This window comes from Bos grunniens, chromosome 10 (assembly GCF_055505025.1).
Source record: "Bos grunniens cultivar Pamir isolate PY7600 chromosome 10, Bosgru_T2T1.0, whole genome shotgun sequence".
In the NCBI taxonomy this organism is placed as follows: Eukaryota; Metazoa; Chordata; class Mammalia; order Artiodactyla; family Bovidae; genus Bos; species Bos grunniens.
Window position 1 is genome coordinate 60,604,081 of NC_141174.1, and position 14,283 is coordinate 60,618,363.

At 35.3% G+C, this 14,283-nt stretch overlaps 1 protein-coding gene across 5 annotated transcripts in view; it reads left to right on the forward strand.

Moving 5' to 3' along the window:
* The window catches only part of NEMF (nuclear export mediator factor), a 56,590-nt gene that overhangs the window by 13,235 nt on the left and 29,072 nt on the right, over window positions 1–14,283 (forward strand). For all 5 annotated transcript variants that reach the window (XR_015134794.1, XR_015134795.1, XM_086321619.1 and 2 more), the window contains exons 5-15: window positions 2,247–2,395; window positions 3,720–3,787; window positions 4,814–4,900; window positions 6,112–6,185; window positions 7,040–7,110; window positions 7,191–7,266; window positions 7,650–7,712; window positions 9,580–9,657; window positions 9,749–9,957; window positions 10,298–10,489; window positions 10,921–10,984. Coding sequence is in view for 3 of the 5 variants with exons in the window: in XM_086321619.1 (XP_086177745.1) it covers window positions 2,247–2,395; window positions 3,720–3,787; window positions 4,814–4,900; window positions 6,112–6,185; window positions 7,040–7,110; window positions 7,191–7,266; window positions 7,650–7,712; window positions 9,580–9,657; window positions 9,749–9,957; window positions 10,298–10,489; window positions 10,921–10,984 (1,131 nt within the window). In the remaining 2 variants the exon portion in view is untranslated. The remainder of the gene's footprint in view (window positions 1–2,246; window positions 2,396–3,719; window positions 3,788–4,813; window positions 4,901–6,111; window positions 6,186–7,039; window positions 7,111–7,190; window positions 7,267–7,649; window positions 7,713–9,579; window positions 9,658–9,748; window positions 9,958–10,297; window positions 10,490–10,920; window positions 10,985–14,283) is intronic.

Below are 14,283 nucleotides of genomic sequence, written 5' to 3' on the forward strand. Positions count from 1 at the left end.
ATGTTACACAGAATTTCCAAAACTTACCACATCACATAATTTTTTTTTTTTTTTAATGGGAAGTAGTGGGAGCCATCTTAACAGAAAACTTTTGGGAAACCTTGGTTTAAAGAAAGCCCTTTTGGGGAAGTAACTACCTTACTTGAATCTTCCAGATGCTCTTGATAACTGAACAGTTTGATTCAGCAAACGTTTATTGAGGACTTTCTACATGCCAGGCCCTATGGCTAAGTCTGTTTTTCAGGTCACATCTTTATGAATTAATTAGACACTATATGGACTTCTGTCCAAGTCTCCTACTTTCCTTCTGCAGTTAACATTTCTGTTCTTTAAGTTAAATAAATATTTAAATTTATAAATGCATGGTTTCTTTGAAGTTAGAACCTTTAGCAGTAGGTCCTACTCTTTCAACACCAGAAACTTCAGATTATCTATAAGCATACATCATTTTACTGAGCTGTATTTTATTGTGCTTCTCATATGCTGAATTTTTTTCTTTTTTTCTTTTTTTTACAAATTGAAGGTTTGTGGCAGCCCTGCATCAAGTAACTTTTTGATTGATGTGCCATTTTTCAACAGCCTTTGCTCACTTTGTATCTCTTTCATTTTGTTAATTCTCAAAATATTTCAGACTTTTTCATTACTATTTTTATACTAATCTGTGGTCAGTGATCTTTAATGTTACTACAAAACAGCTTGGTGAAAGCTCAGATGATGGTTCGGAGTTCTTAGCAATAAAGTATTTTTAAGTTAAGATATGTACATTGTTTTTACAGTGTATTATTTATACACTGTTATATGTTTTGTTATATATTATATATCACATTATTACACAGTATAGTGTAAACATTACTTTTATATGCACCGAGAAATCAAAAAATTAATGTGACTTGCTCTATTGCAATATTTGCTTTATTTCAGTGGTCTGAAACCAAACCTATAATACCTTCAAGGTATACCTGTGTATCTGTGATCAAGGTGAATCATGGCCCCATCTAGTGAAATTGATGTTATTCCTCATCAGGTTGAGACTGTTCCCACCATCTTTGATGACACCTTCTGAGTACTTGCTAAGGCGTTTGTGACTGCTTCATGAATGCTTTTTTGTATTTTAATTACACAACAACCTGTAGCTTCACTATCTATAAATAAATTTGGAAGGGTGTATTCTTTGGGCAGTTTATTTTCATTAGGCTTCTCCCCTCTTTTTTATAAAACAGATTATGTTAAATTCTAAAAAGATTTTTAAAATCCTCACTTTTTAATGGAAAAAAAAAAAAAAGTTGAAGTGTTAAGTCACTCAGTCATGTCCAATTCTTTGCAACCCCATTGACTGTAGCCCACCAGGCTCCTCTGTCCATGGGATTTCCCAGGCAAGAATACTGGAGTGAGTTGCCGTTCCCTTTTCCAGTGGATCTTCCCAACCCAGGGATCGAACCTGGGCTTCCCCATTGCAGGCAGATTCTTTACTGTCTGAGCAAATAAGTATTTTAATTTTTCCCTGTATTTGCCTTCTGCTTGCCAGGATACAGGATTTTTTGTCTTCCAATTTTTTTTCTTAATATAAAACATTTTTCTACTTTTTAAACATAGTCTTAACAGGTTTTAAATATCTTGTCATATTGATATATTTTATTTAACACTTTCCCCAATTTTTACATTTAGGCTGTTTCCAGTTTTTTTTTCTGTTTTAAATAAGCTGCAATTTAAGCATGTAGCTTTTGGTTTTATTGAGTTACTACATTAGGCCACATAAATAACCAATTGTGGAATTCCTTGGTCAGAGGGTATTATGACCTTTATTGATTTTGCCACATAACTGCTATTAAAAGACAAATTGCAAGTGAAAATATAAATAAATAGCTTTGTGTTTGGCTTCTGAAATATATGTGGTTTTTCTTAATAAGTCACAGTGTGTGTAGATTTGCCTCAACCAGGTGCAGATTAAGTTCAACTGGTGGTCATCAGGGTGTTAATTGATTACTTTAATAGTGCCCTCTGCAGAACCATCAGACAGAGTTTAAAGTTGTTCCAGATCCCTTCATTGTGTTTAGATTTATTTATTTCACAGTCTGTGCTGGGTCAGTGTAAGGAGCGTTGTTGAGATGTGACTCAAATGCTTTTTGTTTGTAACTTCCTTTCTGTAGCCTTCATTGGGGTTTTAAGAGACATTTCCTTTCTCAATTTTTAAGAAAATTTAAGAATGACTTAGGAAAAACATTAAATTATATTTTATTCTATTACAGGGGAACATTGTTCTTACAGATTATGAGTACCTAATTTTAAATATCCTAAGATTTCGAACTGATGAGTCTGATGATGTTAAATTTGCTGTTCGTGAACGCTATCCAATTGATCATGCTAGAGCTGCCGAACCGTTGCTTACCTTGGAAAGGTAACAGGTTTTGTTTATTAACTCATTTCATACTGTATTAGATAGTAAAATAGATTATACGTCAGGATATGAAAGAACTGTCACATAAGGAAATAATGTGTTTACTTGCATAAAATAAATTTGGACTGCTTGAATTATACAAATGTGCACTTGAATGTAAGCAGTTAAGCCTTATTTGGGAGTAGCAAGTGTATAAGTTTGTTGTTATGTCAGATGTTTATAATTTCTTGTTTATAAGTTTGTTACAAACTTATAAGTTTATAAGTTTGTTGTTACGTCAGATTTTATAATTTCTTGATGAAGTGAGGGGACTTACTAGCTATTCTTTAAGAAGACAATGGTTATCTTGGCAGAGTGCAAAAGGAGATAGAAATTCTGGTTTAGCTAAAAGAAATAGGAATATGGTGAGATAACGTTCTGACTGTAGCTGTAATCTTCTGACTGGAAGACTTTGCTGACTAAGAGGCTACAACAGTGGTTTTCAAAGTTTAGCGTGCATCAGGATCAACTAGAGGGCTTGGTAAAATACAGACTCCATGCACCACTCCCCCTCTATTTTTTGATTAAGTAGTTCTGGTGTAGGTCCTGGGAATTTACATTTCTAAGAAGTTTGTAGATGAAGTTGATGCTGATTAGGGGGTTGTAATGGCCCACAGGCATCCTTGAGTTCTTTCTAAATGCTTAATTAGGTAAAGCCATTTCAGGTGTTAAGGTATATTACCAGGGAGGGATAAATTGGGAGATTGGAATTGACATGTACACACTACTGTGTACAAAATAGATAACTAACAACATGCAGAAAGCACAGGGCATTCTACTCTACTGTGTAGTGATCTATATGGGAAAAGAATCTAAGAGAAAGAGTATCCACTGTGTAGGTATAACTGATTCACTTTACTGTACACCTGAAACTAACATTTTAAATCAACTATACTTCAATACAATTTTTTTAAAAAAGATGGTAACACCAATCTCCACAAACTACGTTTAACTGTTGCATAAAAATGTGTCTTTTCATGTCATATGAGCACACTGATGACAAGCAGTATGACTTAGTTGAAAAAGTATTGCGTTTCTTTGGAAAACTTGGTTTCGAGTCCCAGCCTGCTGATCAGGAACCTAGTAACCTTAGATAAATTACTTTTATGACTCCACCCCCCCACCCCCACCTTTTTGTTTTTAACCTATAGAGTAAACTAAGTCTTCTTATATTTTAGGATATTTTGAAGGTCGGGTAAATAGATGCATGTCAAAGTATTGTGAAGATTTCTGTAAGATCTGTTAAATATAAGATAGTAAGGGGTGTGTTAATTTTGTTTCACAGGTTGACTGAAATACTAGCCGGTGTACCCAAGGGTGAACTATTGAAGAGAGTTCTTAACCCATTACTTCGTGAGTAATCCTACATAGAGCAACAAAGTATTTGTAAAATAATAATGGTTTTCAGGAATATATTTAACACATTCAGATCTAGTTCTAGTAGAAATTTAAATCTAGTAGAAAATTAGAACAACTTGATAAGTGTAGAAAGGAGTTTAAAATGATCTTTAGAGTAAATAGAGGTTTATTTTCAAAGAAAGAGAAATTTATGGTACTGTATGAACTTTGACCGTTACCTTTTAGGTCTTATTTAACAGCAATATAGTTATATAAACTAATAGTATGTTATCTAGTACTTGATTGCTAGCTGTAGTTTTCTAAGAAATCAGTTGGTATTTTTCAGTGTCATAAGCTTTTTGGTTTAATAACCCAATTAGCTTGGTTGGGTTTTCTTTGTTTTTGCTCTTTGATTTTTATTGGTGAGTCTCAGAGGATTCCAGGATCTGCCTGGTACTGTTGATAACCAGCATAAAGATTTTCCAATAAACTTTTATACTTGAGAAAAAAGTCATCACTTATCCCTGTATTAAGGAATCTGAAAAGGACATATGAGAAGACAGGTACCATTGATTACTAAAGGAGTTACTCTTCCTCTCCTGTGAAATTAGAATGCATTAAGAAGTTATCTTTAAAACTTTCCATTAGTTAGTATAACATGTGAAATTTGTAGGTTTGGATTTTTCAATAGAAAAATTTTTATTCTGTTTCTATTCTGTTAATGTGGTATATTACATTAACCAGTTTTTGGATGCTAAACCAACCTTGCATCCCTGGTTTATAATCCTTTTATATGTGGCTAAATTACATTAAATTCTTGTAACTTTTACACCGACTTCCACAGGTTTATTGTCTCAAATTTTTATAAGTAATTTCTAGTAACTCATTTCTGATAACATTTCAAAATAAGTAAACTAATTGTTATTTTTACTGGTTACTGCTATTGAGTAGATGACTTATATTGGGATATACATTAGTATTATATTTTGAATGTGAAATTTTATAGGAAAATACTACAAGTAATATCCTTTGCTTTTATAGCGTATGGGCCAGCTCTCATTGAGCACTGTCTCATAGAAAATGGATTCCCTGCCAATGTCAAAGTGGATGAAAAATTTGAAAGTAAAGGTATATGTGCATGTTACAAGTTTTGCACATTTTTATTTATTTCATTTTTTTAAACCTATGAAAATTATTTCTGGGAAAGGTAATCAGTGAATGCATAGTTTTAAACTTAAAAAGAATTTGACCTATGAGTATTCTGTCCATATGATATTCCTGACTTTGTACTCTGTGACATTTTATCCCTAGTAACATGCAGTTTAATCTTTTGATCTACCCTATTAACTTTCAATTATGAAATATTCTCCCTCCCTCCCCCTAAATTTTAGAAGGGGTTACTGCACTTGAGACGATCTCTGGAGGCTTGAAGGAGTTGAATTATTCACCTTCAGACTCAGCACCTGAGGTGTTTCTAGAAGTAGCATTATTTATGCATTTTAACTCTGTAAATGCTGTGCTGTGACTACATAATGAATTAGGCTTTTGTAACTACTTAAATTCACTTTCTAGATTAATTAAACTTAAATTAACTTCCAGATTAGGATAATAAAAAATTATAGGAAATATAAGGAAAATGGAAGATTTGGTCTTTGACAAATTTTTATCTGCAGATTATCATGTAAAATGTAAAAAAAGTCATTTTTGCTATTTATGTTTTGGGATTATATATTATTTCTTAAGGTTTAGGGATCATTTTTATGCTGTCAAATTTTTTTGTGAGTTTAAAAATACAAACTGAATGTTTGAAATGAATGATTTAGTTTCTGAAATATATGAATTCAGTGCAGTCCAGTTCAAAATGCTAACAGGTGGTATTGCTAATTTTGGTATTACACTTCCTTTTTAAAATCTATATGTGCAATAAAAAGCATATAAAAATGTTCAGGAAAACTCTGGAAAATAATAGTTATTATGATAGAGAATAATCTTTTCATAGATTAAAATGCATTATGAAACTGTAGTAATTAAGTTTTGGGAGAAGGAATACACAGCATAAAGAATTCAGAAACAAGCCCAAATATATGTGAGACTTTAGCATATGAACAGAAGTACCTTTCAGATCATGTGGGGAAAGATGGATTCAATAAAAGCTGTTGGGACAACAACTGACCAAGATATATTCTTATTTAATACATTGATTATAAGCATGAAATAATTAATTTTCTTAAATAACTTTATTATTTCATAAGCACTTTGTATTTTCTGCATAGATGTTTAGTAATAGCTAATGGACAGTTGATTGGTACTCATTCTTTCCTTTCTTATTTCCCTATTAGATGTTGAAAAGGTTCTTGTTTGTCTACAGAAAGCAGAAGAGTATATGAAAACAACATCCAGCTTCAATGGAAAGGTGCCACATAATACTTGCTATATATTGTTGAGGCTTAGATATTAGAATTTTCATTGAAGGATCAGCATATATAAATTTTTTGTTGTAATTTGGAAATTTAACACCTATAATATGCTTATTCTAGGGTAGTTTTTTTTTTTTTTTTTAATTGCTGTTGGTTTCTGATTTTTGTTCTGTTTCTTAAATCTTCTACAAAGCACTGGGTCAGTATCAGCACTCTCAGAAATTTGAGGAATTTGAAGATATTTCCTCAGGTTGATTTTTAGATAGGAAAGCACATTTTAATTTGCCATCGCTTTCTAAAAATTTACTAACGTCTTTTTAATTATTAAATATCTGCTGAATTACGTCATATCTTGTTTTTCTTTCCTATTCCAAGTATAACTTCACTTACAAAAAGGTTTAGGAAAAGTTCTGATTAATTATAGCTAAATCAGTCCAAATGTACCCTTCACCCAGTTATTAAAATGAACTAAAATTTCCTACCAGCAGTGTGAACCAAAGACTTTTTCTGCTGGAAGTAAAGTGCTTTTGGCTCTTTAAAATTGCAGAACATCTGAAAAATGGAAGAAAAAAGCAAAATGCACATGTATAATCCTACTACTTTATCAAATCATTAATATTCATTTTCTTTATTCCCTGATTTTCTCTTGTCCATGTGAATTAGTAGGTTCTAATGATTCTTACTGATCTTTAAAAACATCATTTTGAGAAGTGATACAATCAATAGACAAATCCTACTGATTATTTTTAACTAGAATAATTTTATAAGCTAATAAAGTCAGTATCATTCAAGGAAAGTAAATCTTTGTTAATTATAAATAGAAATTAGTTTTAATGTTGGATTTTTGTAGGGGTATATCATTCAGAAAAGGGAAATAAAACCAAGCCTGGAAGTAGATAAGCCAACTGAAGACATACTCACGTAAGTATGTAGGCATGGGTCTGTTTGCTTTGGGTGTTCATTAATGTTCTTGAATGTGATATAGTAAATATGTTTTACAGGTATGAGGAATTTCATCCTTTCTTGTTTTCTCAACATTCACAATGTCCATATATAGAATTTGAATCATTTGACAAGGTGGGTTTTCTGATTCTGTTTTTTGACCAGTTAGCATGATATGAATTAGATTAATCCAGCTTCCTTTGAGAAATTGAAAATATTTTTGCTCTACAATCACTATTAATCTGGACATTAAAAATCACTGAGGTCACAGATACAGACTGTTGGAAAAGTTTGTTGCCACTTTATTTTAAGATGAAGGACCAAAGATCTGAACTTAATTTGATTCTTGACTGTTTAACTGTATAATACATTTACTGGAAATCTGCTCAAGTTCATCAAGTGGTTTTATGAAACAAAATGGACTCTAAAATTCTGTGTGTGAAAGTTGATGCAGAGACTATATTTTTCGGGGTTTTTTTTCAGCTGGTTGATTGTCTTTTTCTTTTTTTTTTGATAAGGCCGTAGATGAATTTTATTCCAAGATAGAAGGTCAGAAAATAGATTTAAAAGCTTTACAACAGGTATGGCATTATTAAAAACATTTATATTAAACCTTAAGTGTGGTTTATATAAAACCACACTTTAATATAAATAACATTGTATTTAATATAAACTGGACTTAAGTGTGGTTTGCTGGGTAGGTGATGCTCTCATACAGGAATGGGTAGCCTTTTAGAAGTAGTATGAGAATGCCCTGATCTCTTGGGATACTGATAGAGGTCCAGGGGAACCAGTGTTAAACAGACAAAAACCCCACTCATTTGCTCTGTCAGAGTATAAGATAACTCTCTAAACCAGAAAATACAGTGACAGGGAGGCTTGTTATTTATTCCCTAGGATGATTTGCTTTATTACAACTACCCAGAGCTTCTCAAACTTTGCTGTAAAAGGAATAGTGTTTCAAGGAGGAGATTTTTAAATGGGCCAAAGGAGTGAAAATGAAGTGAAAGTTGCTCAGTGATGACCAACTCTTTGTGACTCCATGGACTGTAGCCTGCCAGGCTCCTCTGTCCATGGAATTCTCTAGGTAGGAATACTGGAGTGGGTTGCCATGCCCTTCTCCAGGGCATCTTCCCAACCCAAAGATCAAACCCAGGTCTCCCGCATCGCAGGCATATTCTTTACCATCTGAACTACCAGGGAAGCCCTGGGCCAAAGCAGAGGAAAGTTTTTTCAATACATATGTTAAAGTGGGCTTTTGAACTAGACCTTTAATATGCTTTGTGTGCATCATGACTCCGCAAGGAAGGTTTAATGTACTGTGTTTTCCCAGCACATCTGACCATGTTTAAGGGGCTTTCACTGCAGAGAAGTTTTAGAAAATGACCACAGTCACTCGAGTTCAAGGAGATTTGATTTTTAAAAATATTCATAGGATCTTAAAATATGTGTGCAAAAACTTTACGTGAATGCCTGTGTCCTCCCTACCCTCAGTTGTTTTTTTAAAAAAATTAGTAAAAATGAGAATTTCAAAGCAGGTGGGTTACCAGTTACATAGTATGATTGCCATATGGTGGAAGCACTTTAGCAAGTAAACATGTTTAAGGGTAACATTGAACCCCATATTTTTATGTGTATCAGAATACACATGGATTATATTAGCATTTGTTGTGCATTCTTTTAATAGTCACCATTCTTACAATTTAAGTATTTTTAATATTATATCCAGCATGCAAATATTCATTAATTGGTGATGCTGTGACTATTGTGAAAAATCAGCTCCCATATCAGTAAGTTGTGTGGAACTTAAAATGTAAGTTCCAGGTGATAAAATGGTACACAGTCATCCCTCACTGCCTGCAGTGGATTGTTCCAGGAGCCTCTGTGGGTACCAAAATCCAAGGATTTTACAAAATGGTATAGTACAATGAATATAGTCGGCCTCCCATATCTGTAGGTTTTGTATCTGCAGAAACTGAGTACGGACTATATTAGAGGTCAGATAACTATCATCAACCTTTGTATAGTAAATTTAGGAAAAAGAATAGATACAAATAAGAGAAATTAAAAGCAGCAATAAAATAAAAAGAAGCTATTTTAGGAACTCATGCTAAGAATGCATTCCCCCAAATTTTACATTTATGTCATAGAATTACATATGTCATTGAATTCTGCCTTGAATAACGCAAGGACATTAGGGACATATCTTAGATATACATTCCTATATAGCGAATGGGAGGTAGATGGTCAGGAGAGGTAATTTTGGAGCATCAACCACTTTGCGGTACGATAGACCTGGGGAGGTGGACTACAGGGAGCTCCAGCTGGCTAGTAGCAACATTGAGGAGGCATAAGTAGGGGTGGGAGAGAGTCTCGGGAGGTAAGAGAGAGAAGGTACAGATGGCAGAAGAAATCTGATTTTTAAAAATTCTGTTTTGTCAACAAAAGGAAAAACAAGCATTGAAGAAATTAGATAATGTGCGAAAGGATCACGAAAACAGATTAGAAGCTCTTCAGCAGGCACAGGTATCATGTTTAGCTTTCTTTCAGATACTTTTTAAAAAATGCGAACCTTAACTGACATTGAAACAAATGTTTTTTTGGCTTATTTCTTAAGGAAATAGACAAACTTAAAGGAGAACTTATAGAAATGAACTTACAAATAGTTGACAGAGCCATTCAGGTTGTTCGAAGTGCTTTAGCCAACCAGATAGATTGGACGGAAATCGGGTTAATTGTGAAAGAAGCCCAGGCTCAAGGAGACCCTGTTGCAAATGCAATCAAAGAATTAAAACTACAAACAAACCATGTAACAATGCTGCTAAGGTAAGTTTGATTCTTAGTTAAGCAGTTAATGTTTATTTTGCTATTTAATTTTTCACTGTATTCATTAAAAATTTATTTGAAAAATTTTCTTTGAAAATACTGGGAAGGGGGCCGCGACTGGGCCCGGCTCGAGCCCGCTGGGCACGCGGGGGCGCGCACATCGCTCCCCGCCTGATTTAAAAAAAAAAAAGAAAGAAAATACTGGGAAACATTAATTTACATTAAAATAATGCAACTTTTTAAGTACTGTAGACCATTTATAATTTCATTGAGAAAAAAACTGAAAATAAGACAGTGATGTCATTGACGTTAGTGAAATACTATTGAATATTTTTAATAGAAATCCATACTTGTTATCAGAGGAGGAAGATGACGATGTTGATGGTGACATCAGTACTGAGAAAAATGAACCTGAACCACCAAAAGGAAAAAAGAAAAAGCAAAAGAATAAGCAACTGCAGAAGCCTCAGAAAAACAGGCCATTGCTTGTTGATGTTGATCTCAGCTTGTCAGCATATGCCAATGCCAAAAAGTAAGTCACAAATTTAAGTATGAATTAAATTTATTTTTTGGCTGTGTTGTAAGGCATGCGAAACTTCAGTTCCCTGACCATCAGGGATCAAACCTGTGTCCCCTGCAGTGAAAACATGGATTCCTAACCACTGGACTGCCAGGGAATTCCCATAAGTATAAGTTTTAGGTACAATATTATCTGCAGTAAATCTGTTAGGATATTAAGGATAAGTATTATTTTGACTATACTTTGGGGAAAAATACTTTTCAGAAAACATTTTAAAAACTTGTGCATTATTTAACTTTTTCATATACAAAATACAAAACAAAGTTAACATAATGTGCAAAACTTGTTCTTAATTGTTTGAGAGTCTGTAAAATTATGAATAATGTAAATGGAAAACTCAAGTGTAAAGATTTTATTTAAAATTAAGAGATCTATTTTTCTAGGTATTATGATCACAAGAGATATGCTGCTAAGAAAACGCAGAAGACTGTTGAAGCTGCTGAGAAGGTACTTAATATGTCTTAGAGTAAACGTTCATTGTTTTTCTCTGCCTTATTAATTTAATGGACTTAATTATTTCTTGGCAATCTCAAAAATGACAGGATGATCTCTGTCAAATCCCTTATGACTATACAGTGGAAGTGAGAAATAGATTTAAGGGACTAGATCTGATAGACAGAGTGCCTGATGAACTATGGATGGAGGTTCGTGACATTGTACAGGAGATAGGGAGCAAGACCATCCCCAAGAAAAAGAAATGCAAAAAAGGAAAATGGCTGTCTGAGGAGGACTTACAAATAACTGTAAAAAGAAGAGAGGCAAAAGATATACCCATCTGAATGCAGAGTTCCAAAGAATAGCAAGGAGAGAGAAAAAAGCCTGCCTCAGTGATCAATGCAAAGAAATAGAGGAAAACAATAGAACGGGAAAGACTAGAGATCTCTTCAAGAAAATTAAGAGATACCAAGGGAACATTTCATGCAAAGATGAGCTCAATAAAGGACAGAAATGGTATGGACCTAGCAGAAGCAGAAGATATTAAGAAGAGGTGGCAAGAATACACAGAACTATACAAAAAAGATCTTCAGGACCCAGATAATCACGAAGGTGTGATCACTCACACTCACGTAGAGCTGGACATCCTGGAATGTGAAGTCAGGTGGGCCTTAGGAAGCATCACTATGAACAAAGCTAGGGGAGGTGATGGAATTCCAGTTGAGCTATGTCAAATCCTAACAGATGATGCTGTGAAAGTACTGCACTCAATGTGTCAGCAAATCTGGAAAACTCAGCAGTGGCCACAGGACTGGAAAAAGTCAGTTTTCGTTCCAATCCCAATGCCAAAGAATGCTCAAACTACTGCACAATTGCACTCATCTCACACGCTAGTAAAGTAATGCTCAAAATTCTCCAAGCCAGGCTTTAACAGTACGTGAACCGTGAACTTCCAGATGTTCAAGCTGGTTTTAGAAAAGGCAGAGGAACCAGAGATCAAATTGCCAACATCCAATGGATCATTGAAAAAGCAAGAGAGTTCCAGAAAAACATCTATTTCTGCTTTATTGACTATGCCAAAGCCTTTGTGTGGATCACAACAAACTGTGGAAAATTCTGAAAGAGATGGGAATACCAGACCACCTGACCTGCCTCTTGAGAAACCTGTATGCAGGTCAGGAAGCAACAGTTAGAACTGGACATGGAACAACAGAGTGGTTCCAAATAGGAAAAGGAGTACGTCAAGGCTGTATATTGTCACCCTGCTTATTTAACTTATCTACAGAATACATCATGAGAAACACTGGGTGGAAGAAGCAGAAGCTGGAATCAAGATTGCCGGGAGAAATATCAATAACCTCAGATACGCAGATGATAGACACCACCCTTATGGCAGAAAGTGAAGAACTAAAGAGCCTCTTGAAGAACGTGAAAGAGAGTGAAAAAGTTGGCTTAAAGCTCAACATTCAGAAAAACTAAGATCATGGCATCCAGTCCCATCACTTCATGGGAAATAGGTGGGGAAACAGTGGAAACAGTGGCTGACTTTATTTTTCTGGGCTCCAAAATCACTGCAGATGGAGATTGCAGCCATGAAATTAAAAGATGCTTGCTCCTTGGAACGAAAGTTATGGCCAACCTAGATAGCATATTAAAAAGCAGAGACATTACTTTGCCAACAGAGGTCCGTCTAGTCAAGGCTATGGTTTTTCCTGTGGTCATGTATGGATGTGAGAGTTGGACTTTGAAGAAAGCTGAGTGCTGAAGAATTGGTGCTTTTGAACTGTGGTGCTGGAGAAGACTCTTGAGAGTCCCTTGGACTGCAAGGAGATCCAACCAGTCCATTCTGAAGGAGATCAGCCCTGGGATTTCTTTGGAAGGAATGATGCTGAAGCTGAAACTCCAGTACTTTGGCCACCTCATGTGAAGAGTTGACTCCTTGGAAAAGACTCTGATGCTGGGAGGGATTGGGGGCAGGAGGAGAAGGGGACGACAGAGGATGAGATGGCTGGATGGCATCACTGACTCGATGGATGTGAGTCTGAGTGAACTCTGGGAGTTGGTGATGGACAGGGAGACCTGGCCTGCTGTGATTCATGTGATTCATGGGGTCGGGAAGAGTCGGACACGACTGAGCGACTGAACTGAACTGAACTGAAAGCCCTTCTGGCCCATCAGGTCCTACACGATCTACTTCCCTTTGATCACATCACCTATCCTGTTACAACGGGGCTTCCCTGATGGCTCAGTCAGTGAAGACTCCACATGCAGTGCTCGAGACTGGAGTTTGATCCCTGGTTGGAAAGATCCCCTGGAGAAAGAAATGGCAACACACTTCAGTATTCTCGCCTGTAGAATCGCACAGACAAAAGAGCCTCGTGGACTGTAGTCCATGGGGTCACAAGAGTTGGACATGATTTGGTAACTACAGCACACAGTTACATACTCTTTCCAACTACAGTGGGATCTTAAGCTGTTCCTACAACAGTGGCCCATACTACTTTCTCAGGGCCTTTGCATTTGCTACTCTTTGTGCCAAGAACGTTCTTCCCTCAGATTTTTCGTGGTTGGATCCCCCTCTTCATTCATATGTCTGCTTAAATAAGCCTTTATCAGAAAGGCCTTTTTGGACCACTCTCAGTAAAAATACAACTGCCCTCAATTTCTCTTTGCTCTTTGTTTTTCTTGTTTAAAAACATACACCCCAACATATGATTATCTATCTTCTCTCTAGAATATGGATTGCATGAACATGGAATCTTTATCTGTTTTACTCATTGCTGTGTCCCAGTCCTTAGAATATTGCCTGGAACCTAGTCACACTAAAATCTGTTAAACGAATGGCCTTCATGACTTAGTTCTATCTTCCTCTCCAAGCTCATTTTTTGACACTTTACCCTGTGATTATACTTGCTGATCAAGCTGCCCTTTTCCTTATCTTTTTATTCTTTGCGTTGGTAATTCCATTAATCCTTCAGGCTTTAGCCTAAGTGCCCTTTCCTCAGAAATACCTTTGACCATAATCACTTACAAATCTAGATTCCCTTGTTATACTCTTGTAGCATCCTTGTAGCATTTACCATGTTTATTTGAATAATTACGTATTTATATATCTCTTCTCCTAGACACCAGTGACTTATTAATTGTTGTGTCTCTGACATCTAGCCCCAAACCTCCTGTATGGTTGCACTGATTATCTGGCAAACAAATGAACTGTTTGACCCCCCCCCTTTATTTTGTCGGTCTTGAGCAGATATTTGTTTAAAATCATTTTAATAGTTTTTTTCATTACTTTCATGTGCATGTTGTGT